A 25,809-nucleotide genomic window follows, 5' to 3' on the forward strand; every position below is an offset into this window, starting at 1 on the left:
CTGAAGAGTTTGTAGTACAGTAAATTTGAATGGGCGGTGTAATATTCAGAAATCTGCCTGTCACAGAAAACAACCAGCACGTGAATTTAAAAAAAATGTCCATGCGAAGAGATAATGTACTATCTAGCACTAATTATTTTTTATGAACAAATGTCCTAAAAATGTAACTCATGAGAAAGAAATAGTGGTTTTTTTTTAATCTTCTGTTTGTACATGGTTTAAACAGCTCTAATAAACCCATTTTAGATTATCTTGAATAAGTAGATTAAGGCATGTTTAGAAACCCAAACATTAATTTTAGATTAGTCTGGTTTGCACGATTAGTTAATTTCCAGTTCAGGAAATGGTTTGCGAAACTAAACTAACTTGAGTTTCCTTTTGATTGAAACTTGATGCTGCGCCATGACGCTTTTGGAACGCTTCTGTGTGAGCCGGTGTTTGAAGCATGTGTGAAAAAAACAATCTTGATTGGCCAAGAGGATAGTCAGGTGACTCCAAGGCATTCACATACTCGATTACATCAAAGACTGGCTCATATTGACAAGGTTGGAAGAGGTAGTCGTCCTCGCACACTTGAAGTTATAGAGGGTGAGACTAAATGCCGAAAAGAGTGTCCTCTCTCCAGGTCAGAGGATTTTTCTCCTGCTCCAGTCAACTCCATCCTTGTCACTTTGAAGGACTTCAAGCTAGGTCACGAAATTCATGTCTGCTAGTTTCAGAGGTTATTGGGGCTTATGGCAGTCTGCACCTGGAGGTTCAGCAGAGAGGAAGTGGATCTGTTCACCACAGAGGAGTCGACCCACTGTTTTCTTTCATACCAGCTCCACTAGGACTGGATTCCATGGTACAAACGTGGCCGAGGCTTCATTTGTACACCTTTTCCTCAATCCCTCCGCTCCCGGGAGTTCTGGCCAGAGTCGGGCAAAATGGAATTCGCCTATTGCTAGTTGCTACTTTTTGGCCAGTTCAAGTGTGGTTCTCAGACCTAGTATCTTTCCTGAAAGGCTCTCTTTGGGAGATTCCGACCACACTCTAAAAAGGCCACCATCTCTCTTTGGAACGAGGAAATATCGACTGTAAAAGCCTGACTTGCTTAGTAATAAGGGGACTGGCTCTACAGCCCCTTGCACTAACAGTTTTAACACTTCGGTGCGAAGGACGTGAGCTGTGTCGCTTCTCACCGATGTCTCGACCACAGCTAGAAAGCACGGGGGCCTGTGAGCAAACTGTAGTAAGTAGACTCGTTTTATTATGTTCAACACCTATTTTGATATTCTGGGGATGGCTTCCTAGTCCTTGGCCCGCATAGCTAGGGGTTGAATGAAGTCTGGAGACGGGCCGCTTTGTGATGGGGACCCGGCCGCCCAGCTGTTTTGTGTTTGTGATACTGTGTGAACAGTGCTTACGTGCAGGGGTGCATACTTCATAGTGGGCACACGATCTATATTTATTATATCTCCAGCATGAGCCGGAGGGAAAACTGATACTGTGGGGACAGTGCTTATGTGCAGGGGTGCATACTTTATAGTGGGCACACAGCCTACATTTATTACAGACAGAAAAGGTCTCTTTTCGTGCTTTATTTTGGTCGCCGTAAAAACAGTATTTGTTTGCAGGTGTGCATGTATTAAAACAGTCTCGTTTACTGCAATGTTGAACTTCCCAGCCGCCTGAACCAGGGCCGGACTGGGACCAAAATTCGGCCCTGGCATTTGTGGTTTTCACCGGCCCAACTAATTGATGACGTTAAAAAGAATCCCCAGAATCTGAAATTTTTTCCCACTGAGACACACCATACAAGGCAGCAATGACTTTCACACTGTAGGCATACACGTCAGGATATAAGACTGAGGCGCATAGACCTTAGTCCATACACATTCACAGCACGAGCATGGCACAGCGGCCAAAAACACACACACACACACACACGAGTATGGCACAGGGGCCAAAAACACACGCACACATGAGCATGGCACGGCGGCCCGACGCACACAACACAACTGCTTAATAAAGAAAAAGCACCATGACCAAACCACAATAGAATATATATGATAAAAAGAAGCATGACCTACCTTATTAAATCAGCAGCCGTTGCATTAGCGCGCTCTTCTCCGCTACCCTTTCAATGATCGGCCACTGACATGCTAGCAAGATTTGTTTTACTCTTTCCCCGCTTTTGGTTGCGTACTCTTGACGTGGAGCATATTACTTTGGGCAGAGGGGAGGGCCTCTGCCTATCACGTCCTCATGCACGTCCTGCAATATCACTTGCCAGTAGCTAGGGGGAGAAACCCCCCTATAAATATGGGCCTGCCCATCTCGTTTTTTCCAGGTTTCTCACGTATTTTAGCTCTTTTCCTGCTGTCTTCCCGTTTTAGTATTTTCCCGTAAATATCCCGTATTTTTACGCTCTGATTGTGTTAACTCAGAACACGCAACTATCTGTGTCTGTGAAGTGGCGGCTTGCACTTGGGTGCTAGACCTCCAGTAAAGCAGGTGGCAGTATACAGACAGTAGCTTAGGCTACTATAGAAGAAGAAGAAGAAGAAGAAGACAGTAGCAGCGGCGCGGGCACGAGCGCGAGGAACATAGCGAGGAAGAGGGAAAAAGCATGGGAAAAAGTAGCGGGAAGTGAATTTGAAATGATCAAGGAAAGCAACGTGGTCAGCTCGGCCCAAAACAATAGAAAATAACACCGGCCCTTCTGGCATGTGCCAGAATTGCCAGATGGCCAATCCGGGCCTGGCCTGAACTAAAGAGTGGACTGGGAGATGTGTGAAAAGCTTTTTGGATGTTGTTCCGGCCTCAGCGGGATTCAAACACTCTCTTTTCCTTCCTGTCACCGTGGCTAGGAAGGCTTCCGAGGCTCCAGGTCCAACACAATCTTGGGTCGGGGTCCCCGTCGCTCTGGGAACTGCTGTCGGCACTGGCTTCGCTAGCTGAGGAGGCGGCGCCCTCTTATGGCGGCCCGAGGCAGAGCTGGATCGTTTAGGGAGGAAGTGACGAATAGCCTGCGACGCTTTCTAAGCCTCGGTGTAACGTTCCTCGAAACCTTTGACTGCTGGGAGTCCAGAAAAGCTGCCCTATCTGCATCCTTCATCTCTGTTAAGTTCAACCAAAAATGACGTTCAAGCTCCATCAAGTTCGCCATGCACCTACCAATCGCCTGGGCGGTTGATTTGGTGGCTCGCAGAGCCAGGTCTGTGGCGCTTCGCAGGTCTCTGAAAGCTTCCGGTTCAGGTCCAGACTCTTCCATCGAGCGGAGAAGTTTAGCCTGAAAAACCTGGAGGACAGCCATGGTGTGAAGCGCCGATGCAGATTGGCCAGCGGAGGCATAGGCTCGGCCTGCGAGAGCTGAACCATAGCAGTGGGCGGGCAGAGGTGTGCGGCCACCGCCTCTTCGAGGGGAGGAATCGCATCTGTACGCCTGAGTAAATAGGTTGGGTGTTTCTCTGGGAAAGAGCCAGGCACGCGGGGACTGGGCCGGCGTGTGCTTGCTTGTGTTCATCCGCTCTGGCATGCTCTGTGCGCGGCGCTTCTTCTTGCGCGACTAAATCAGAGGAAAAGGTGGAGCGGGAGGTGCGGGGTCGTCGTGGGCGAAGGTGGCCAGACGAGACCGCAGGGTGGAGAGCGCCATTCCATGAGTGCAACTTCCACGTGGTCACGGCTCAGACTGGAAGCGCAGAGGATGTGATGATCTCCCCCGAAGAGAGGGCCTCTGTACGAGGCACAGGAGACCCGAGGCATTTGAAACAACGCCTAGAGATTGCTCTTTTAGAAAAGTGAATCGCAATGGCAAAAACACTCTTTGCTTTTAAAGGATATAGCGCACCGAATGCCACAGCACTGAAGGCTTTTCGACGGCGGCGAGGTTATCATCCGGAGGTCAGCGAAGTGAAACTTGCTGAAGGAGATCAAATCTGAATTCTATGGCGAAATGGGGACTTATATAGCTATAAGCCACGCCCATTCTGGCGGGCTCTGACGCACGCGAGCGCGAAGCGTCCTGATTGGTTTCCATATCCTAGCGGACTCGCCATAGGTTCGAGCAGTTGCCACAGCACAATCCAATGAGCGAGCTAAGGCGTTCAGCTTTATGTCTGCTGTGCGGCTGCACTGCGTTTTTAAAAAATTTGCTTCAATATTCTCTAGATAAGGAGTTTTTTCCCTCTCGAAAGGGAACAAGAAATCCACTATTCAATTTCCAAATTTATTAAGACAATTTCATTGATACAACTTCATTTTGAAAAAAATATTTTTAGCGCAGAAATTTGAGTTTAAATTACACACATTAAGTAAATGTAATGATCAACATTACTATTTTAACAGAACTCGAGAAAATAAAATTTGCAACCTAAAAGGTTTCATTAAATCAATGAATTACAATTTTTAACTTACAACCATTAATTTATTTAAGGGATCGAAACAGAATGATGGCTTTATTACTGCAGGACATTCTATCAGTATGGTGACCTGATGTTCTAATAGTGTCAAGTTTCACTTGAAAGGGAACCTCTCAGGTTACGTGTGTAGCCCAGATCTCTGAGAGAGAATGAGACGCTGCTGCATCATCTTGCCATACTTCATTCATGTCTGAAATCTCTTCCTTCAGACAATAACAGCCTGGTGCATTTCTGGCATCTATCTATGGTCTTTGTGATGCACGTCACATCACCTGACCATCCTTTCGACCAAACAAGATTGGTGTTTTCCCACAGGAGTTCCAAACATGGGCTCAAGCAGAAGCGTTCCCATAACATCAGTGTCATGACGCATCATCTCATTCCTTCTCAGCGAACAGGGTTACATACATAACCTGAGAAGGTTTCTCTCAGGCACACAAATCTCTGATTTAAAGTGTGATCTAAACTCGTAACCTCACAAGGTCTATTTTTGAAACTTAGTTTCTTTGTACAGGAACATGCTGGAACATGCTGTAGAACTGAAAACCAAACCAAACCATATAAAACTGATGATAATACAAAGAATACAACAGCTCAGACTGATAAGTACGCCACACATATGGACATGACATGACTGCTCTTTTACTCACTTCAGTATTCACAGACTTAACACCAGAACATTTTTTTCAGAAACACACGTACAACACTGTGCATTATGGGATATGAAGTTAAACTAGCAGCATAAAGAAAATACATACCAATAATTTCACAAGATAATGAGGGGTAAAACAAGTTGTGGTACTGATCAATCCATAAGAAACCATAGTACACAGGGAATAAACAGTTAAATAAACAAACAAAAAAAGGCCTGACATCAGGCTTCCTTTTATTAATATTTCACAGTTTAAATATTATTCTATATTATACTATATTATATATTAAAATCTATATATTATATTTAAATCTCTCTCTCTCTCTCTCTCTCTCTCTCTCTCTCTCTCTATGAAACATCTGTTGCAGTATTCCACTACAGGAAATACTGTGCTATATTTAACACAGTTGTATGTTATGAAACCACAATAAGGTTTCGATCTGGCATGCAAACAGATTGATCGACACTCAGAGATTTTTGTTTTCCCAATGCAAATGAAACCCTTTGCTTAGAGATAGAGCAAACCCAAAATGCTTGATGCAAATGCAAAAGTCTTAATTTTTAATATACCAAAATAATGCATGACTAAAAAGCTATTATTAATACAGGATTAATTTGGTGTTTCCATTTCCATTTACATCAAAGGAATAAAGATCTATACATTCATTTCCAATGTGATGGTTCACTGTGCTTTAACAGCTGAGTAGATGACTGTAGAATTCCTCTCCAACACCTGTAGATATTGAGATATACAAGCTTAAAGAGTGTATTAACAATACATAAATCACAAACGTATATAGAACATCATTAGCAAATCAAAATGATGTCCTGAAATGTTTAAGAAAAATTTGGTTTCATAGCTGACCTCTGAACTTGCATGATCGGTTTTAAACCAGCTGTCATCTCCTGGAAAATTAATCAAAGTCATAGATTTAACACACTAAAGAACACACAGAGGTAATGTGAGCTTCCATCCTGCCTCACCCTGACTAGATCCTGCAAACGTCACTGAAGCATAATGGATGTCCTCATCTTCTTGTGATTTTAATCCAGTGACATGAACTTCATCTATCGAAACAATACAACAATATCCCTCATTTCAAATCTCATTGGAATCATAAAAAACATGCATTATAAACATGGACACAGACATATAAAACATGGAAAACATTTTAAGATATGAATTAAAGTTTATATTTGAAACATGCACTGTAGTTATTTATAACGGCATATAGGTATTGGCATTAAGTTCTCAAAAATCGACCCCCTCTTACCCTCGTCTAGATAACGGTCTCACTGGCAAGCTAATGTGCAGATAAGCTAATGTCCCTTTAAGGCAAATCGATTGCCTTGGCTGTCATTTTAGTAACTATTTTTAGTATAAAAAAGGTATACAAGTACAGCCCCAATCTACTTGAATGGAGACAGCCCAAATCGTGATAAAATTTATCTCTTTCAGGCTTATTGAGCTAATAAGCATGCATAGGCCTATAGAGTAGGCTACAAAAACGAATGTTTCTTTAAAAAGTCAATTCGCTTTTGTAACGGAAAGTCACAACAATTATCCAGCTGCCACATTAAGTGTAACAATTTTTCCCATTTATTTTTCTATGGAGCATCTTCTCCTCCTCATACTGTCTCTGAGATCAGCTCACCTGTTTTTCGCTGACGTTTAAAAACTAGAAGTCCCAGCAGCAGTATCAGCACAGTGCCAGTGACAGCACACACCACGATGATCCCGATCTGTAGATGACTTACCTGTGTCATGATATCTTCTGCAGAAACATGTGGAGTCAGATAATACACCAACTCTGCCCATTCTCATGACTAGTGACAATTTACTATTTGTATGCTACGCATAAAATATACAATCTAATTTGGAGTTAAGGTGAAAAGTGCTGTATATTAATGGTTAATTTATTACCTTGGTTTTGTACAGTTGAGGTTTCTGTCGATGAGGAAAGACTGATTGTTATAGGAGCCAGAGCTCTGAGTGTATCCTCAGTAAAAACTGCACACTGCCAGTGCAGCGGGTCTGTTTCATTGCTGGACAGATTCACTGTGAGTTGTAACTTCTTGTTTTTCTCAGTCATAATTTGCTGTTTTCCCAGCACTCCTCTGTTCCCCTCCATCCTGAGCCAGACCAGCGTCAGTGAATCAGTCACTTCAGAAACTTCACAGGTGAGAATCACTGACCTTTTCCTCAACACACCATCAGGGGGCTCAACTGAGACTGAAATCAACAACAACATCAATGACTTTTAAAAGCACTGAACAAATGTACTGATGAGCAAAATGTAGCTGAAAAATCAATGTATTCATTTTTATTGATTGATTGATATTTGCAAACCTCTGATGGTGTGAAGTATTGTGGTTGTATAGGGAGGATTTTTATCATTTGTTATACACCTGTAAGTCCCACTATAATTAAAGTTCACAGGTGAGATGTGAAAGATAAAAACTTGACTATTGTATGTGGTTGAAGAAAGTCTTCCTGGTTTAATTGGTCCTTTAACTTGAACTTCTCTTCCTTTTTCAACTGCTATCAGATCAGTCTGTGAATTAAACCTCGGCTGCCAGGTCCACTTCCATCTGTCATATTCCTTTTTAGACTTGCAGATAAGTGATACGTCACTATTATTAGAACTTTGTCTGTAAATAATAATTTTATTATTTCCTGTATATGAATCTGGAAAGACAATAGGTAACATGGTGAACTTCAGTGAATACACCTCAGTACATTTTAGTTTTAAAAAGCACTGCATGTCTAAAGTTTTTTTAATTTAAGATGACTTCAGCACGTTTAACTTAGTATTATTGATGAAAATATTATTATTTAGGCATACACCACAGATTTAATATAAAAGAATATACTTACTTGAACTGACATTAAGTGTGTGAATCCTAACCGTTGTTACTCTTCCATCTTCCATCAATCTACAGTAATATTTGCCCTGGTTGTGTTCATCAATGGTGTGTAAGATGATGTAGGCAGAGTTGTTGTACAGTAGAGTGGTGTTGGATGTTTGTTCTCCATCTCTCTCCCACTGCAATGTTGAGGATTCAGACAGGAGAGAGACCTCACATCGCAAAGACACATCAACGCCACACTGAACTTTTAGAGAAATTAAATTAAAACAGAGTGAACAAATACAGTATGCGGGTCACTATAACAAAAAATTAGAATTCCTATGATTTGGATAGGGTTAATCAATCACATCATTATAATCACAAGCATAATGTATGTTAAATAATTATATAATACATTTTATAGCAGATGTATGTAAACTTAATCATGTTACAAACACAGAGTATTATTAAAATAAAAATGAAAGGTTAAGAAAACTCAACATATCCTGTTCAACTAATCTAAAAATTTCCGGACAGAATCAACTTATTCAATAATAAAAGAAAGCAAAAATTATGAAACTTTAAAAGTTATTTTTTATTTATGTTCAGGTTTGTAAAACTCACCTTGAGGTTTGAAACAAAACCCACTTCTCAACATTAAAATTAAAACGGAGATAATATGCATTCTGTTTTGTTCAGTCTTATTTTAGAGCAAGTGGAAATGAAAGTAGGGGCAATGAAAGTAAGGACATGTGATGTTCTTTTTTGCCTTTAATGACTTTAGATTTTGAATAGAGATTTAAACAAAAGAATACTGACGTTTTAAATGGACTGTTTGGGCCAGCTGAGGTAGGCCTACCTTTTTGCCATACTTTGGATATTTGAGAACAGGATCACTGAAAATGGAACATAATACATTTTTAGATAATTTTGTAACATTGTTTAAGTCTGGGTTGTTCACAGGTCCACGGTTAGCTTACATTTCAGTTTACAATTATTTGTGTGTTTTTCAGATGTGGTAGAACTCTTTAATTCCTATTGCTTAGATAATATCACACTTTGGCCATAATTACCATTGAATGACCATTGCACACAGCTGCTGTGATATTCAGGTGCTTCCGTCTTCTAGATCACCACAGCCTGTTTACTGCTGCCCTCTGTTGGTGTATTAATAAACACATTTCAAAGACCACATCTTTGAATTTTTTTTTTACAGTGCTGTGATCAAAGTAAAAAAAAAAAAAGAAGAGAGAACAGCACAGATTCTAAAATGGATAAAGATCCTTTGTAGGACACAGTCTAATAATAATAATAAATATATAGGATACACGAGAATTTATTCTAAGAATACACGTAAAGATATTACTTTCCTCAGTTTTAACAACATTTAGTCAAATTGAAGTAAGTTATAATTATTTTAGTAGCGCCTGGTGCACGAACAAATAAACCCGTTTTCTACTCTCGCGATATCTGGCTGTTGATCTGTGACACACTGGAAAAAGTAAATATCAATGGCGACGTCCATAGCACTGCACAGTCTTATTACAATTTACATGGTATTAATTATCAAATGAGCCCAGTCGAGGCTGCAGTTCTTTCGTCAGACAAGAATTAACGGACTGCAACTTTGATTTTGAGTGTTTAGCGCGATATTTTACCGGCACGCACAGAAAAAGATAGTGGCTGATAGATGACACACAGCTCGCATCATCTCTAACGTTATATCTGTGAGTTCCCATGTGTCACGCACGAGACAAGCAGTGTGAATCGCACCGCGAAAGACAAATTAAGAAATGTTATGTTATTAAATATAGTGATACATTAATATTGAAAAAAATGATAATGTTGTAAATTTCTAGTTTTAACTCCCCTTTTTACTTTTTACATTCCAGTCAAACCGTCTGTTCATTAATTTAACGTTATGTAACTTAGGTAAGGTTTATTACAAAACATTAGACGCTCTCTCCTCGTTTTAACGCATACATCAACGGCATCAAATGAAAACTAGGCTACATCTTTCGATCTTTTTATCATCAGTAAACTCCGGCACATTCATTGTGTAATAATACACAATGTGTATTATGTGTCTTTACAAATCCGCTTTTGATTAGGCTACGAATATTTGGTGGTCGATGGTTTCAACTAGCTATTAAGTTTTCTGTACGTTTCAAAGTTTTCTTATCATATTTTAATGAGGACGTAAATTAATCTATGGAATCAATTAATGTAAACAAGTATTTAAAATAATGGGTTTATGATCACTTTTCAGTGTTGGTGTAAATCATGGTGCCCAGTCCGGTTCCTGGAGATCTGGGGCCTCATTTATAACCATTGCGTACGCACAAAACAGGACCTGAAAGACGCGTGGGCCCAACGACACTTCCGAAGCACAAGTTGTGATTTATAAAAACAAACTTGACGGGAAAATTTGCGCACCTGCACGCAAACTCTGACCCATGCGTACGAACTTTTTGGAGATGGAGCAGTTTATATATATAGCCTATCTAAAACCGTAAATCTTCATTATAAGTCCTAATCATAAATACAGTGCATGTTCACAATAACAGTTGAAATAAATAAAAGAATGATTTAAACTATGTTTTAGCCTACTTCTGATGTAAACATTTAGATTAAATATGCACATCTGATTAATGGAGTTAAACACTTAAATTACATGAAATCATTACTGAGAAGTTACAACATTTTTATATTCAATAAATAGAAATATTTGTTGTGGATGCAATACTTTCGAACACTTTTCATCTGGCATGCTGTGTTTTAATGTTTTAAGTACAGAGATAATTGCTTATGATAATAGCAGATTGTCTGAGAAAATAGGTTTGTGCAAATAATGCACAACAAGTTCTATCTGTCTCCATTAAAAATATAAATCAATTAAAAAATACTATTTGGCCACTGGAAAAGATTGAGAAAAACTTTCTCTGAAATGTATTTGACACTCTTTGATTTATTTATTCAAAAATAAAGGCAAGGCTAGCCTACTAAATTATTTTTTGAGAATGGCATATTTAATCTAAATGTTTATCAGAAGTAAAACATAGTTTAAACCATTCTTTTATTTATTTCAACTGTTATTGTGAACGGTGTCACCAAACTGCTCCATCTCCAAAACGTTCGTACGCATGGGTCAGAGTTTGCGCGCAGGTGCGCAAATTGTCCCGTCAAGTTTGTTTTTATAAATCACAACTTGTGCGTCGGAAGTGGCGTACGCCTCTTTCAGGGCCTTTTTTGTGGGTACGCAACGGTTATAAATGAGGCCCCTGGTGTACAACGAAACGGCTGTGAGGTCTTCCCTGTACCACTCTATTCAGACTATTGGTTACTATTGGTTTGTCCAGCACTCCCGCCTCTTGCTTGTAATGTCCAGTAATAATTAACTCTTCTCGTGCAGAATTTGCCTCTGAAGATTTGCCCTGAAGTCACAGTGAAGATGACTTGCAGAATGTTTGAAGATAAACAACATGCCTCCCTATATCAAAAATATCGATTTGATCCACCTGATGAGCTAAAGGAGCTTATTCTTCAGTATATGGACAAGAAGGTAATATTATTGTACATTTTGAGCGCAAGAATCTGACATGTTTGTCCACGGTATTGTGTGCATGCAGCTGAATGTTTGTTTGGTAACTGTAAGGCATTTCCAAAATATCCATAAAATAAATTAAGTCTATAATACATTATTGTAGTAGTAATAATAATAATAATAAATATTCATTAACACATACTAATATGTGGCCGTAATAATATATAATATAAATTTAGATATCATAGCACCTCCAAAGTCATACAGTAAAGAAGCTGATGTTACATAACCTATGCATATTTACTAATTTATTCATAGAATTATATTCTCTCATATGTTATAAAAAATGTTATAAAATATAAAAACGTGCTTCACAGAAAGGAAAGCCCCATCAGCTGGCCGTGGATTTAGGCTGCGGAACAGGGCAGAACTCTCGTTCGCTGGCACCATATTTTCAGCAGGTTGTGGGCATTGATGTCAGTGAATCTCAGGTGGAGGAAGCAAGAGCAGTGCCAGGGTTCCCTAACCTCAGCTACAGGTCAGTAAAGCATGTTTCTACTCTTCCTTAACAACTCATTCTTGTCCTATCTCTTCTTTACTCTGATTGTGCAAACCATATGGAACAATGCACCTTTATACCTTTGTATAACCTTGAAAGAACGAAATTAGGTCTTTGAGACACAGCATTGTGCAATACAATGCTAACAGATTACTGTGGTCTAGCCCTTTCATGTTTATCATTAATTGACAGAGTTGGCACTGCAGAGGATCTGCCATTCCCAGATGGCTCGGTGGATCTGCTGACGGCTGCGTCTGCAGCTCATTGGTTTGACGTTGAAGGTTTTATAAAGGAGGCTGTACGTGTCCTGAAGCCTCATGGCTGCCTGGCTCTCTTTGGCTATGGAGACAATATGAAAATGCACCATGAGTCCTGTGGTGATCGACTTAATAACATATATGAGGAAGTAAGCATACACCAGAACTATGTACTGTATATATGAATTGAATATGAGTACACAGAGCTGATTTAATACTAAATTATGTAACAAACTGACACTGTTAAATATTTAAATACCAAAGCTTCAGCTTACTGCATGCATGTTTATCAAATTTGAAATTTAACTGCTGCAATGTGCTCACAGAATAGTGGTAACTGCACTCTGATATTATTTTATCCTGCTAGGTAAAGCAAATTCTGCTGCCCTACACAAGCACTAGGGTAACTGGGGCCAACAGTAAGCTAAAGGACTTATTTGAAGCCATACCCTTCCCAGATAAAGAGAGGTAAACCAGAGCACTGCACTGTAATGAATAATTAACCGTCTGTGTCAAAATGAGCCTCTACACAAATCTGCAATCACATTTGCTTTATTTTGTATAGTTACATTTGTGTTCAAAATAAAACATTTTGTCTATACATTATTATGTTAAATAACATTATCTTTGACATAGTCTATTTGAAATAATGCCATCTTTGAAATGAGTTACAGTTGTGGTTTCTGATACCTTTGTAATATTCTGTTGCATATTTGTAAGGATCGAAATAATTCCAATAAAGCTGCAGCTGAGCATCAAGAACGTAACTGGTTTTATTCAGACGTTCTCCATGTACCAAGCCTATCTGAGAGCCGATCCAAATGCTGCAACTGCGCTTTTGGAGAAAACAGCATCATGGTAATTAGTTCTTTCTCAAAAACTTCAGCACTTCAGGCTTTCACTGTCCTGCAGAATTTATGGTTTGCAACACAAAAGTGTACTGCAAGTTTATCTTTGAGGAAACAATGTTAATTCATTTTTCAAAATATTAGATTACGCTAATATGCTTTTTGTCCTTTATATATGGTATTGATGGTATATTTACCTGTCACTTATTCTGTTCCAGTATTCTAGATGAGTTGAAAGTGACATCAACAGAGGCCAAAGTTGACTTTATAATGGAGTACTTCTGTGTGCTTGCCTGCAAACCTGAGTGACACATGACTCAGACAGGTTTCCCGCGGATCCGATTTTTAAAATATAAGGCCATAAAAAAGTCTTATAAAGTCTTATTTTTACTTATGAAAGGTCTTAAATTTTAGATGACTTCGACTTAGACATATCTAAATGTTTTCCAAATTAAAACATTAGCGTAGTAGTATTTTTTATTATTCTATCTTTGTGGATTTGCTTGTTCACGTGACAATACGCATCACATTTGCGGCAGAATAACGTCTGTCTCCTGCACGCGAGAGAGGAGAGAAGAAGAAAGTTGGCAAATGTCAGTTCAGTCGTTAGTTCATTCTTTATGTGCGTAGGGGTGTGCGATGTGTAGGCTATTGTCTATTATGATATTGTAATCATTGTTTTAACAATGTATGAGGCAATGTGAGCTGACATCACATTTGTCTCTCGTGCTTTCACTGCGTAATGTGTGCAGTTATAGGTATGTCCCCAAATTAGTTTTTGTCTTATATTTACATCATATTATGTTCTTATATTAGAATATCACATCAGTGAGTGCCGTTTTCCCGTGCACAAGTGCGATATTTATGTTATACAATAGTTAAATTAAAAATAAATTAACATTGTGAGTTACTTTTTAGACACAATATTGTCAATATAGTTTGTTTTCCCTTTATTTCGCCAACTAGAATTAACGATTCAATGAACAATCACTTGTTTCTTTCCCGAATGAATCAGCTGTTTGAACAAATCGGTTGAATGAATGACTCCCTCAACTCGCTTATTAAGACAGCCGCATACGGCGGTTTTAGTTTCATATTTAAAGTACCCTTTAATTAAAACGTTAAAATTAGAAATCATTTAAATATTGAATATTGATTAAAAAAAAACTCTCTCATAGCATGGAGTGTAAATATTAATGCCACTTCTGATGCTGCTTCTGTGTCACCTATGCACTGCAAAGATGGATTTTGATTTAATGATTTAATTTTAGTGCTAACGGTGGTAGGCCTACTGTATAATTGTGTAATTAAGTATTATTGTATAAATAAGTATACTACGTATTTAGGTGTATTGTCATTCCAGGTGTTTATCTAATGTAGTTCCTACATAAGTTTTAATCTTACTTCGTCAATCAAGTTGTTAACAAATCTGTGAGCTTACAAACACAATATGTTTTTTATAATTTCACATGAAATATTCTGAAAATATAAACCACTTAGTTTTTCACTATGTATTATGATGTTGCAGAATGTTACTTTGAAGTAATTTACTCTACAATATGCATGCATTAATATATGGTTTAAAAAAAAAACAATAAAATCAATGTTTTATTTTTATTTTTTGCAGTTGTGTAATTTGTTCACAGGTCTGACAACACTTATCTTTTTTGTTATTTTGACCTGTTTTCATTTTCTGCAAATAAATTCTCTATATGGCTCTGGGACGTTCCAGTTAAGCCGATTGCAGTTTCCGCCAGAACACTCGTGCAACGTAAGTAATGACGCACATCCGAGTGAAAGAGACGGAGGTAAGTTAGCGAGTGAAGGGCATGTAAATTTTGGACTGGAACGCAGCCCTAAACTGCCATCAGGCAGTGAAGCCACCGGAAGTGTCCGAGCGGCCATCTTACGATTCCCTACCAGCAGAGGGCTCCAACCATAGACATCATAGAGACTAGCCCTGCGGCCGCTATCTTAAAACGGTCATACTCCAATTTGCGTTGCATAGCAGCAGCAGATGCCAGAGCACTGTGCAGCTATATGGGGAGGCTGCAGACCTGGAGCCGGCAGATATACGCCCCTGTTGTTCCTGATGCGTCCAGTAGGGGAATATACTTCAAAATAACATAAATCGACTCTTACACATGAATAACCTGTACATAGAAATTTTTTTGTTTGTTTTTTGTTCATTTAAATATAAACGTTACAGTTTAGATCTGCACGGATTAAAATGTCTTTAGCTATTCAGTTGGGCTTCACTCTCTTCACTCAGCCTATAGAAGACTATGTGTTTTTGTGAATTGAAAATTTAAAAATACACAGTTGGATCAACTATGTTATGAAAAGTATATGACCTAATGCAGTTATAGGCCTATTCACCATAGGTTTTTATATGGAAGACTGAGTGCAATATGTTGTTGTGAATTTATAGTTACATTCAGATATTAACCAAATTTAGCCCATTAGACATACAGTACCGTGTAATTATATGGATCCTTGATTAGCTGTAGTACCATTCTCTATTGGTCGTTATGTTTTGTACAGCTACAAAACAGTATCCTACACAGCATTTTATGAAGACAAACACAATTTATACCTTTTCTAAAATTCCAAGGGCCATTTAAAAGAAAGACACAATACTGTTGTTCACAATTTTTTTTATTGACACCATTTATGAATTATGATGACTCCCCTATGGTTTACCCCTCTTCTTTAACTATTTTTTAAAAGGACATCCATGGTGATTTTATCGTGTGTGTGTGTGTGTGTGTGTGTGTGTGTGTGTGTGTGTGTGTGTGTGTGTGTGTGTGTGTGTGTGTGTGTGTGTGTGTGTGTGTGTGTGTGTGTGTGTGTGTGTGTGGATTGCATCAATTTGCTCCTGATCTTCAAAGTACAGCGGCACAAGCACTTATTGATGGAACAATAGTGAAAAAAGTGTCAAGCCACTTTGATTTCTTTTGGCCACCAATGATGGACTGTGCAGAGAAAATTGAAAATGACATTAAAACCATGTCCATGTATGTCTCTGTAAGTTGTTTATTTTGTAAGTCATAAAAAAATAATGAGTGTTTATAAGTTTAGAGATAGATTTTCATTTTCTTATAGCTAAAGCAAACACACCTTTATGAGATGCAAGTTAAAAAGAATTTGGTAAAGACAGAGTATGATAAAACCCACATTAAGTGCACATACCCTACATTTTAGTCCCGACCAGTAAGCTATTTTAAAAAATGATGTTGGAAATAATCAAAATATTTGAGTGAGTGTGCAGTTCAACTCTTTACTTAGAGAGAGATTTACATACATGTATACATGCATATTATAAATGTGTCTTTTGTGTGTTCACATCATAGACTGTAAAAAAACAAGTTCAGATATTTCCAATATCTACTGTAATGTTGCCCCAGAAACCATGTGGAGTATGTTTTAATGTAAGGAGTAAACAGGGTCTTACCAGAAGAGGCGATCTCAGACAAGCTAAAGACAGGCAACAAAAGAAAATGCATTTTAAAGTGAGTAGAGAAGACTAGGGGAAACTAAACCTACACGTGGTATAGCTGAGTTTAAGCCAGATAGAACATAAACCTGACCGTCAAGTACTTTTTGTCTCTCGAAATAAATTATAGACCCATCCATTGATATAGAAATGAATTGATAGGCTACCTATACCAAGCTAATTGTTTATAAATAATAAATGTTGCATCATTGCTAAACAATAACTTTAGCAGATTATTTAACACACAAATGACAGAATCTATAATTTTTTGTCAGATTTTCATTCTAACGATAAAAATCTTGATTATACGGTATTATTACTTTGTCTTCTGGGCAAGATTCATCCTTATAAAGACAGAACCATTCAATGATCCTGATTTAAGAATATTCTCCTCTGATATAAAATCCCTTTTTACTTCTTTTAAGAAAATTTCAAAACCTTTAAACTCAAAGGTTTCTAAAATAAATAATATCATTGAGTCTGATGTAAAGCACCTTTAATTTTTTATATTGACAAAATGTAAAATTTCTCTTTCTCACTGTGAATGTCTTGTATCCTTTCATTTGCAATACAAAATAAATAAATGTATTAATTAAAAAACAAAAGAAGATTATTTACTAACATAACTCAATTTGTGTCGCTGTACAGCCTCCCCCTACTGGACGCATCAGGAACAACAGGGGCGTAAAACTGTCAGGGGCGTAAAACTGCCAGGGGCGTATATCTGCCGGCTCCAGGTCTGCAGCCTCCCCTTACTCCTGTGCAGCATACAAGTAAGATTTAACATTACCGTACTATTAGTTGTATTTTGTGAACAAAACAAGACAGCACGTTAGCCAATGTAGCCTAAGTTATACCACGATGTATTATACTAGTGTCTGTGAATATTAAAACGCAAAAAACGTGGCTATTAAGTTATTAACCCTGCATGTTCAGCTTGTCTCTGTGGGAATGAATGGCGCAGACGCGCGGTTTAATTTACCACACACACAGAAGCACGCGTGACGCTCGCGCAGGTTTCAGTCTCTGCCTCACGATATGAGGACATGATGAACTTACTCTCCAGAGCCGATCTGAGAGTCACTTCATGAGCATTTTACCGCTTAATTTGAGAAAAACTATCGTCATATCATAACACACACAGAAACTCAAAGGTCTTCACGGCAACCCGTCAAAATAAAAGTTCGGTTTAGCTTTGAAAAAATGGACTGAAATAATTATATTTGCCTAAGTTACTGTTGTACAGTAGATTTAGCTACATCTTAATGTAATGCAATTTTTAATAAGCAGGAAAAATTTTCGCCTTTAAACAAATATCCATTTGAATGCTTAGGGTGTTTGAGTGGTAAGAATGGACAGGGAGACTTTAGATTTTAAAACGGTGTCTCCTTAGGCAATGTTTTCTCAGTCAAATCATATTCAATAGAACGCGTGAGCTCACTAGGGAATAGCAATATGGCTGCGCGGTGGCTTCACTGTTTATGACGTCATGAGCTATCCAGTCATTCTATAGGGAGCTCCCAGTCACGTGACCCATAGCCGCGTGTCAGCCATTTTGAGGGAATACATCCGTCAGCTACTCAGTGGTAATGGATCTAATATTAGGGGTGGGCCACCCCTAATAATAGATCCATTGCCGTGGTAATATATATTATTAGTATATTATTATACTAATAATATAATTAGATAAAAACGTTTTGACATTGGGCTACAGTGTGTTAGGTAAATGCATTTACCAGTAACGTTACTGACTCTGAAGCTAACTGAACAATTCCACGGCTCCCTTCTCTACTCTTTACTGCTACTTTAATACTGTTTCTAGCTAATGTTGGTAGGTTTTTTTTCACTGCTACAAAAAAAACGTAGAAAAATGTAGTCAACCCATACACCATTAGTACGTGTACATTTTTTTCATTCGTTGTGTAAAAATTTACCCAGATACAATAGTGCTATTTTCTGATTGGCTATTGTTTAGCTCGACGAACAACACCAGAGGAGACGCGCTTGATTCCTACCGGTTCCACAGTGAGAGCAGCGCGCCCAGAGTTTTGGGCGCTGCGGCATATTAAATATATTACAAATAGTTTTTCAGCTTGAGAAATACAATGTGTGGCGGGAGAGCGTGACAAAAGACCAAAATGAGTGACTGTCACGCTCTCCCGCCACACATTGTATTTCTCACGCTGAAAAACTATTTGTAATATATTTAATATGCCGCAGCGCCCAAAACTCTGGCCGCGCCGCTCTCACTGTGGAACCGGCAGGAATCAAGCGCGTCTCCTCTGGTGTTGTTTGTCGAGCCCTACACAATAGCCAATCAGAAAATAGCACTATTGTATCACAGCATTTAATATGCCACAGCGCCCAAAACTCTGGCCGCGCCGCTCTCACACCCTCAATGCGTGACACTTTAGAGCCCTGTTATGCTATGCTGAATGGTTGTGTGCACACACACATTGCGGATTTCCATGGTAACAGTGGATTTATAACATTTGATCCCGAACTCCGAGAAATCATTCATTAGCCTTCGAGGGGACAACTTGCCTGATCCAAAATGAAGAGTGCAAAGCTGTGTTGAGTTGGAAGCCAAACAGTAACACCGCCATCAGCGTTTTGCTTGTTTATTGCCACCAACCACTTGTTTCTCCGTTTTGTTTCTTTTGGGATACGGTATAAAGATATTCCTTTTGTATGATCACGTATCTGATCGCATCCAATTGCACAGCATCGCTCGGGCATGATAGAAATATTTCGCGACGAGCTGTATTATCACCGGCGGTATAGCATTTTCTATTCCGTCAAAATGGCTGCTCCAAATCGCGTGACGTCACGTGGGACGTCCTTATATAGATCATTGGTCAAACAGTTTTATGTCACGTATTATTTTTTGCAACAATTACAAATGTAAATAAATGAATACCTGTTCTATCTACCTGAAGCATATATTTTCTTGTTCTGTAGCCATCTTCTCACATTTGCCACTTAAGCACATGTACGACAAGTAATGTAAACATGACGCAACATGTCCCTCGCATAAATGTAATTTAGTTTGTACGTAGCAAACGTTATCACAGTATTTGTGTTTGTAGTTTCAAAAAATTGCGCCAACGTTGTCACAGTTTGTGTGTGTCTGTGTGTGTGTTGCACATCCATAATTGCAAAGGGGAAGCCATTACAACTCTATAAGTACATAAATGTATCAAATAACCATTCCGAGTCGTCCTGGTCCATTCTCATTTGTGTTTCTTCTGCCGGAGTCTCTTCATCATCTGGGTCTGATTCTGGTTCAAACATGTACGGCTGAATGCCATACAAAACAGCGGGTCTCTTCTCTCATTCTAAGCCATTCTGCTTCTACCGATTTTTATTGCCATAGGTATGCAAGTTACGCCCTCATCCAAAGGTATATATATATATATATATATATATATAAAGGTGTATATATATATATATATATATATATATATATATATATATATAGCTGAATAGTGTTGGATTTTATTCTCCTGAGTCACTTTAATTTTGGTGTGAAAGGCCTTAACATTAGCCAAAAATACCTTTTGCCAATAAAGTCCTTCCCAGCTGAGAAAAGCTCACGCAAAAGTAACATAATTCATTACCGTTGATAAAAAGTAACAATGTAATGCAATTAGTTAGCCTACTTTTTAGGGAGTAATGCATTATTTTAAAAGTAACGTTCCCCAACACTCCCTGTTTATCATCATAAATATCAACATCAACAGATTGGTTGAGCATTATGCATCTCTTTACTTTCTTTTTTATATTTTCATATCTCCATCTATCTTAACTTGCCTGCTTACATCACTTGTTTTACAAACAATCTTATGATTTTACAGAGATGGCTTTCAAAATTACTGTAGGGATTACTGTACTGTATTCCCTGCTCTGATATCAATGTGAATATTTTACTTCATCCTCCCAGCATGACATCTAGTTAGCCTAGAAACCTTTGATCCCATTCTGCTCATTGCAAAGGAGATGTTCATTAACCTTGACAGGACTTTTAGTATTCCACTGCACAGTGAATGAGCTAAAACCTCTGTGTGTGAGCCACAAGTCCTCATTAGCAAACTGAGCACATAATGGTTAGCCAAAAGGAATGTTTTAAACAGCTTTGTGCTTTTGTCACAGTTGATATTGTGTCAGCGTGTGAAGAAATAAGTAGAACCTGAAACCCTCCCCTTTGTTTCCTATATTTTCCTTCCCCTCAAGTTAGTATACTGACTGTTCAAATCTCTCCAGCTTTCTGATTTGAGAGCCTGTGCAGCTGTCTAAAAATGGCTGTACGTTTGTTTGAGGGTAAAGAACATGCAACCTCATACTGGAAGTACAGAATTTCTCCTTCTGAAGAGCTCATCGGCAAGGTTCTACAATTCCACAGGAGTAATGTAAGACCTTTGTCATGACTGTTCGTTCATTCATTAGCCTGCCATATATGCCATTTTATTTACATTTGGACATATTGCACACTTTACTGTATTTTCTCAGAACAATGCATCCAATCACCTGGCAGTAGATGTTGGTTGTGGGTCAGGGCAGGGAACGTTGCTCTTAGCACCACATTTTACTCGTGTGGTGGGAACAGACATCAGCCCAGCTCAACTGGAGATGGCGAGGAAACATGTCAACATTCCAAATGTCTCTTACAGGTACTGTAGGCAAACAGCCTTTGTGTAAATAAATCAGCTGTCATGTTTACCTTTATCAACCAGACAGTGCACAATCATCAACACACAACACTTTGCTTTAAAACTAATGCAGGCACATTCAGTATACTGTCGTTTTACTACAAAATGAAGCGTTAATCTGAGGATTTGTGCAATTGAGCCTCAGAAATTGTGCTGGGAATTATGGTATATTCATTGTGGAACTGGGCCATTATGGCATTTCTGTCACAATGGATCAAACACACCACTGAATATGCACAAAAATGTCAAACTAATCAAGGAGCAATATTAACAAATTTGCTTATCTAGAGTTTTTTTTAAATTACATTTTATTAATTTATTCCTTTAGCAGATTATTTTATCCAAAGTGACTTTCAAATGAAATGTATGAAAATCGTGTGTTTAACTTAAATATACACATATACATAATATATATAATTGCAATGCATTTATACATCATGATCATATTTGTTGTACTGCCTTTATGATTTTTTTAAATTTTAATTAAAAAGTGTTGTTTCCAGACAGGTCGATTCTCTTTACTGTTTTACAGCAATGATAATCACCAATGAGTCATTAATTGTAATTTAAAAATATTTGATTTCAGTGTCTTTGTAAAAAAGTAATAAATCATGATTATCCCGTGATTTTGTTCTCTTCATGAGTTTAACCCATAGTATACACATGCTACTGTTTTCACTTACTTGAAAAACAAAGGGAGAGTCCAGCTGAAGAACTGCCTTTTGAAGATGGTTCTGTAGATCTTGTGACGGCAATGTCTGCGTTCCATTGGTTTGACCATTCACGTTTTCTTCATGAGGCTCACAGAGTGCTTAAGCCTCATGGCTGCCTCGCACTTCTTAACTACACCATGGACATGGAGCTCAGCTATGGCGACTGCTCAGAGACTTTAAACCACATCTGTAATGAGGTAGGAATCATACGAATTCAGATTTCTGACTAATAAATGCTTGTCAACTGTCTGAACATTTGTGTGTGTGCCACATATACTGAGGACATTTTAGAAGCTCTTTGAAATTATGTAAAATGTTCATATGACCAATAATATAAAAAAAACACCTGATCTTATTAAGTCATAACAATAAAACATGTACTCAACACACATTGCCCGCCCTATTTTTTAGCACTAAGACTGATTAAACTACTAGTTCAAAGATCAAAATAATCATTTATGTAAGCACTATACTTTCATGAAGCCTATTATTTTCACTGAAAAGTCCAAATGTTAAAACACATTTCAATATGGGTCAGAACTCAGACTTATTCTGTACATTTTACACGCTTAAAAAAAAAAGATTCAATGGGGTTTTATAGGATTCTTGACTCAGTTTTAAAGACTTGTTTCTAAAGCCAAAAATGTTCTATATACGGTGAAATGTCTTAAAATATTGCATAATACGTTATTATCATAACTAAGGGAGATCGTGCCTTTGAGGTAGCAGCTCCGCGTCTTTGGAATACTCTCCCCTTACACATTAAATCCTGTGATTCCATTGAGTGTTTTAAATCTAGGTTGAAGATCTATCTTTTCTCGGCTGCTTTTAACGGTTCTTAATTATATGTAGTTTTAATAAGTGTTTTGTTTTAAGGTGTATTCGTCCATTTGTACAGTTGGATCTGTAAAGCACTTTGGTCAACTCGTGTTGTTTTTAAATGTGCTCTAGAAATAAATATGATTGATTTGATTGATATTAATAATTAATTATCAATAAATAAAATTTAATCAAGGTTAAACATTAATTCAAACTAAATTTAAACTAAATGCATTAAAAAATGGGAACCTCTAAAAAGGTTCTATAAGCACCCGACAGAACCCTTTACGGTTCTATGTAGAGCCTTTTCTTCTAAAGAGTGTAAATAAAAAAAAACTGCTGTCTGAGCCACTGGTTTATTCCTGAGCTTTAAATCATTGTCATGTTGCGTCCCTCACAGGCCGCACGGATGTGCAGTAGCATCTGATATGTTTTGGCCGCCCTGATGTGCTGTTTGATATTTTCAACTAAAACAAACGTTACAATTTTGATCTCACAACTGTAGAGTTATATATATATATATATGTCTTATTACAGTTTTATGCAGTGCTACAGCCTTTCCGGAACCCTTACCTGGGTCCCAGCTCCCTCGAACTTTACAAGCAAACCTACGACTCTCTCCAGTACCCAGTTAAAGAATGGTAATGTAGTTCTACATCACACAACTAGATGTTAAAATGTAAATTTTTGTTACGAACTGCTCCGAGACAAGAAGGTTGAGGATCCAAATGCAGTTTATTGTCCAGAGGGTTATTCAAAGACATAATCCAGAAAACAGGTCGTAAACAAAGTAAGCAATTCAAACAATCACAGGGATACAAGCAAATAGGACATGGACATGTGGACAACAGACAGAATGCTCAGAATTGCAGTAGAAACACTAAACAAGACAAGACTTTGCAGGGAATAGATGAGAAAACCAGGTTTATAAAGGGTGAGTTGTAATCATGGTTGATGACTCCAGGCAGAGGATTATGGGGGATGAAGTCCATAATTGAGGGAATAGTCCGGGGTGGAGTGCCCTCTGGTGGCAATCACGGGCACTCTGGTCACTGTGACAATTTTGTAGTTAGTTAAGTAGGTGAAGACAGTTCAAAGTGCAATCAGTCTTAGGTTTGGAGACTGGAGATGGCTGTATTAAGCTATAATGTAAGAGAAGCTGTTTTCTTGTGACTAGCCACAGTTAGGACTTGTTCTGCCTTGAGTGCCTTATTGCTTTAATAAAATGGATGTCACACTAAGGACACAATTTTTAATTTGAATGCTATTAAGCAAATTCATTAAATGAATAAATGTAAATGTGGATAATAACATGGCTGGAATGCTGTATTGACCAATCAGAAGCCGGTTTGCAACTGTGTTTTGTCTCAAGGCAAGACGTTTTTTGGGTGAGGAAGCCTGTACCTCTCTCTGGCTACATCGGCATGGTGGAGTCTTTCTCCGCTTTCCAGGCACTATTAAAAAAAGATCCAGAAGAGGCCAGACGACTCTCAAAAGACATTGAAAAAAGGTATGAGATATAGAGTTCTCTATACCTATTCATGATTGAAATGTCTGTATTCCTGTGTGTGTATCACACCATCTCTTTCTTTCTCTTTTCCTCACACTCTCATTTTCCTGTAAAGACTGTTGTGTGCAATGGACGTGATATCCTCGGAGACAGAAGTTATCATGGGAGTCAAATACTTCTATTTTATTGCCTGCAAGCCAGCAAAATAAGGATTTTCTTTAAATCTTCATAGTATATGATTAGTATGATTTCACATCGTTATTCATTAATATTCCTAATGTGATCAATTAACTGCTAATTTAATTACTGATTTAATTGAAACCATCAGGTTTCATAGTCAATAAAAAGTAATGGTAACACTTTACTTAAAGCCTTTAAGTATAATGCATTATAAATGTATTCATAATCTATGTTATAATGCATTATAAAATTTAATAAATAATTGTACCAATATTTGCAGATTTCTCATTACATCTGAAATAGCTCGTTTGTCATGTGTTTTAATGAGTTATACTTTCTAAAGGTGTACCAATGAATAGATAAATATTATAATATATTATGCTTGCGGTTACAATTGTTCATGAGACCATACAATGCATTATGAGATGCATTACAAGGCAGAATTAATGCATTAAAAATACTTTCATAATGCATTATAAAGGCTATAAGTAAAGTGTAACCAGTAATTTCTTTACACTTTCAATACACATGGGATTTTAATCATTATTTTCAAAATTGTACACATTTTTCAAGTTAAAAAGTAGTTTTTACAAATATGATTTTGGTTAATCTTGATTTTTGGAATTTAATTTAATAAAAAAAAATCTAATACTAGAAGATTATGTGTATGCAAGTCATTGTCTTTATGAATTGTATATTTAATGTTTTGGAATAAATTACTAAACCCAGACAAAAATCGTCCAGTAATTGACCCATGTACAAGGTGTATTTGAAAGAGCATCCACCAGGGTGCAGTGTTGACTTGATCACGCAGTACCTGAGAGAGAAGCAGCATGTCTATCCGACGTTGTCCATCTGTAGCCTACAGCAGCTGCCTGGGACGACACGAAATATCAATTCCACGGTACAGTGATTAAACACAGGGTCAATGCTTGAAAACACACATTGAAACAAAGTAAAACTTGAGTGACATTTCTGTGTAGGCTACATTTCAAAAGGATTGCCGCAATACTCTTCAAACAATCCAAATGTTTGCTTGAACCATCCATTTGTGTTTTTTTTTTAAACTGCTCTCGTAGTGAGGTTTAATTTTAGCCTTAGTTCAGTCAGATGAAGAAAAAAAATTTAAACAACTTTCCAAACTTTCCATAATGATCTTTAGGGAAGGCAGACGTCAGACCATTAAGAGTTTGTTAATGTTTGTCATATTGTGTGTAGCTAGTTGTGAAGATGTTCAAATTGCTTGGTGAATGGATGACAGGATGTGCG

The 25,809-nt window shown here is 37.9% G+C and overlaps 3 protein-coding genes across 8 annotated transcripts; 2 read left to right on the top strand and 1 right to left on the bottom strand.

Moving 5' to 3' along the window:
• Positions 1 to 5,373: 5,373 nt before the first annotated feature.
• On the bottom strand, positions 5,374 to 9,078 carry LOC143723907 (uncharacterized). Of its 3 annotated transcripts, none has more exons than XM_077216779.1 (8): positions 8,979 to 9,078; positions 8,765 to 8,801; positions 7,934 to 8,170; positions 6,980 to 7,288; positions 6,711 to 6,830; positions 6,040 to 6,123; positions 5,921 to 5,961; positions 5,374 to 5,788 (listed from the first exon to the last, which is right to left on the bottom strand). In XM_077216779.1, exons 3-8 carry the CDS (start codon positions 7,986 to 7,988, stop codon positions 5,738 to 5,740), a joined length of 660 nt encoding a protein of 219 aa, XP_077072894.1. In that variant the 5' UTR covers positions 7,989 to 8,170; positions 8,765 to 8,801; positions 8,979 to 9,078; the 3' UTR covers positions 5,374 to 5,737. The 3 variants fall into 3 exon arrangements, with proteins under 3 accessions (XP_077072894.1, XP_077072895.1, XP_077072893.1); XM_077216780.1 differs by having other exon boundaries at positions 8,886 to 9,078; XM_077216778.1 differs by lacking the exons at positions 8,765 to 8,801; positions 8,979 to 9,078 and adding an exon at positions 8,530 to 8,592.
• Positions 9,079 to 9,380: 302 nt separating this feature from the next.
• Positions 9,381 to 14,730, top strand: LOC143723177 (putative methyltransferase DDB_G0268948). Of its 2 annotated transcripts, none has more exons than XM_077215185.1 (7): positions 9,381 to 9,406; positions 11,318 to 11,467; positions 11,827 to 11,987; positions 12,201 to 12,414; positions 12,633 to 12,733; positions 12,986 to 13,123; positions 13,332 to 14,730. In XM_077215185.1, the coding sequence occupies exons 2-7, from the start codon at positions 11,357 to 11,359 to the stop codon at positions 13,420 to 13,422; spliced, it is 816 nt and encodes a 271-aa protein (XP_077071300.1). In that variant the 5' UTR covers positions 9,381 to 9,406; positions 11,318 to 11,356; the 3' UTR covers positions 13,423 to 14,730. The 2 variants fall into 2 exon arrangements, with proteins under 2 accessions (XP_077071300.1, XP_077071298.1); XM_077215183.1 differs by having other exon boundaries at positions 9,385 to 9,632.
• Positions 14,731 to 17,139: 2,409 nt separating this feature from the next.
• LOC143723176 (putative methyltransferase DDB_G0268948) lies at positions 17,140 to 25,276 on the top strand. Of its 3 annotated transcripts, XM_077215182.1 has the most exons (8): positions 17,140 to 17,194; positions 17,258 to 17,382; positions 20,873 to 21,018; positions 21,119 to 21,279; positions 22,015 to 22,228; positions 23,388 to 23,491; positions 24,223 to 24,360; positions 24,476 to 25,276. In XM_077215182.1, the coding sequence occupies exons 3-8, from the start codon at positions 20,908 to 20,910 to the stop codon at positions 24,567 to 24,569; spliced, it is 822 nt and encodes a 273-aa protein (XP_077071297.1). In that variant the 5' UTR covers positions 17,140 to 17,194; positions 17,258 to 17,382; positions 20,873 to 20,907; the 3' UTR covers positions 24,570 to 25,276. The 3 variants fall into 3 exon arrangements, with proteins under 3 accessions (XP_077071297.1, XP_077071296.1, XP_077071295.1); XM_077215181.1 differs by lacking the exon at positions 17,140 to 17,194 and having other exon boundaries at positions 17,251 to 17,382; XM_077215180.1 differs by lacking the exons at positions 17,140 to 17,194; positions 17,258 to 17,382 and having other exon boundaries at positions 20,131 to 21,018.
• The last annotated feature ends 533 nt before the right edge of the window (positions 25,277 to 25,809 follow it).

Source organism: Siphateles boraxobius, unplaced genomic scaffold (genome assembly GCF_051911475.1).
Source record: "Siphateles boraxobius isolate OS27281-9 unplaced genomic scaffold, OSU_SipBor_1 7, whole genome shotgun sequence".
NCBI lineage: Eukaryota > Metazoa > Chordata > Actinopteri > Cypriniformes > Leuciscidae > Siphateles > Siphateles boraxobius.

Excerpts from the sequence above, each read along its gene's own strand:
- LOC143723907 (XM_077216778.1), bottom strand. The coding sequence starts at position 8,590 with ATGCATATTATCTCCGTTTTAATTTTAATGTTGAGAAGTGGGTTTTGT. Across the intron at positions 8,171-8,529 it reads GTTTTGTTTCAAACCTCAAG|TTCAGTGTGGCGTTGATGTG; the intron begins GTGAGTTTTACA and ends TTTCTCTAAAAG. Across the intron at positions 6,831-6,979 it reads CTCAACTGTACAAAACCAAG|AAGATATCATGACACAGGTA; the intron begins GTAATAAATTAA and ends ATGTTTCTGCAG.
- LOC143723177 (XM_077215185.1), top strand. The coding sequence starts at position 11,357 with ATGACTTGCAGAATGTTTGAAGATAAACAACATGCCTCCCTATATCAA. Across the intron at positions 11,468-11,826 it reads TTCAGTATATGGACAAGAAG|AAAGGAAAGCCCCATCAGCT; the intron begins GTAATATTATTG and ends CGTGCTTCACAG. Across the intron at positions 11,988-12,200 it reads TTCCCTAACCTCAGCTACAG|AGTTGGCACTGCAGAGGATC; the intron begins GTCAGTAAAGCA and ends ATTAATTGACAG.
- LOC143723176 (XM_077215182.1), top strand. The coding sequence starts at position 20,908 with ATGGCTGTACGTTTGTTTGAGGGTAAAGAACATGCAACCTCATACTGG. Across the intron at positions 21,280-22,014 it reads ATTCCAAATGTCTCTTACAG|GGAGAGTCCAGCTGAAGAAC; the intron begins GTACTGTAGGCA and ends TGAAAAACAAAG. Across the intron at positions 23,492-24,222 it reads CAGTACCCAGTTAAAGAATG|GCAAGACGTTTTTTGGGTGA; the intron begins GTAATGTAGTTC and ends TTTTGTCTCAAG.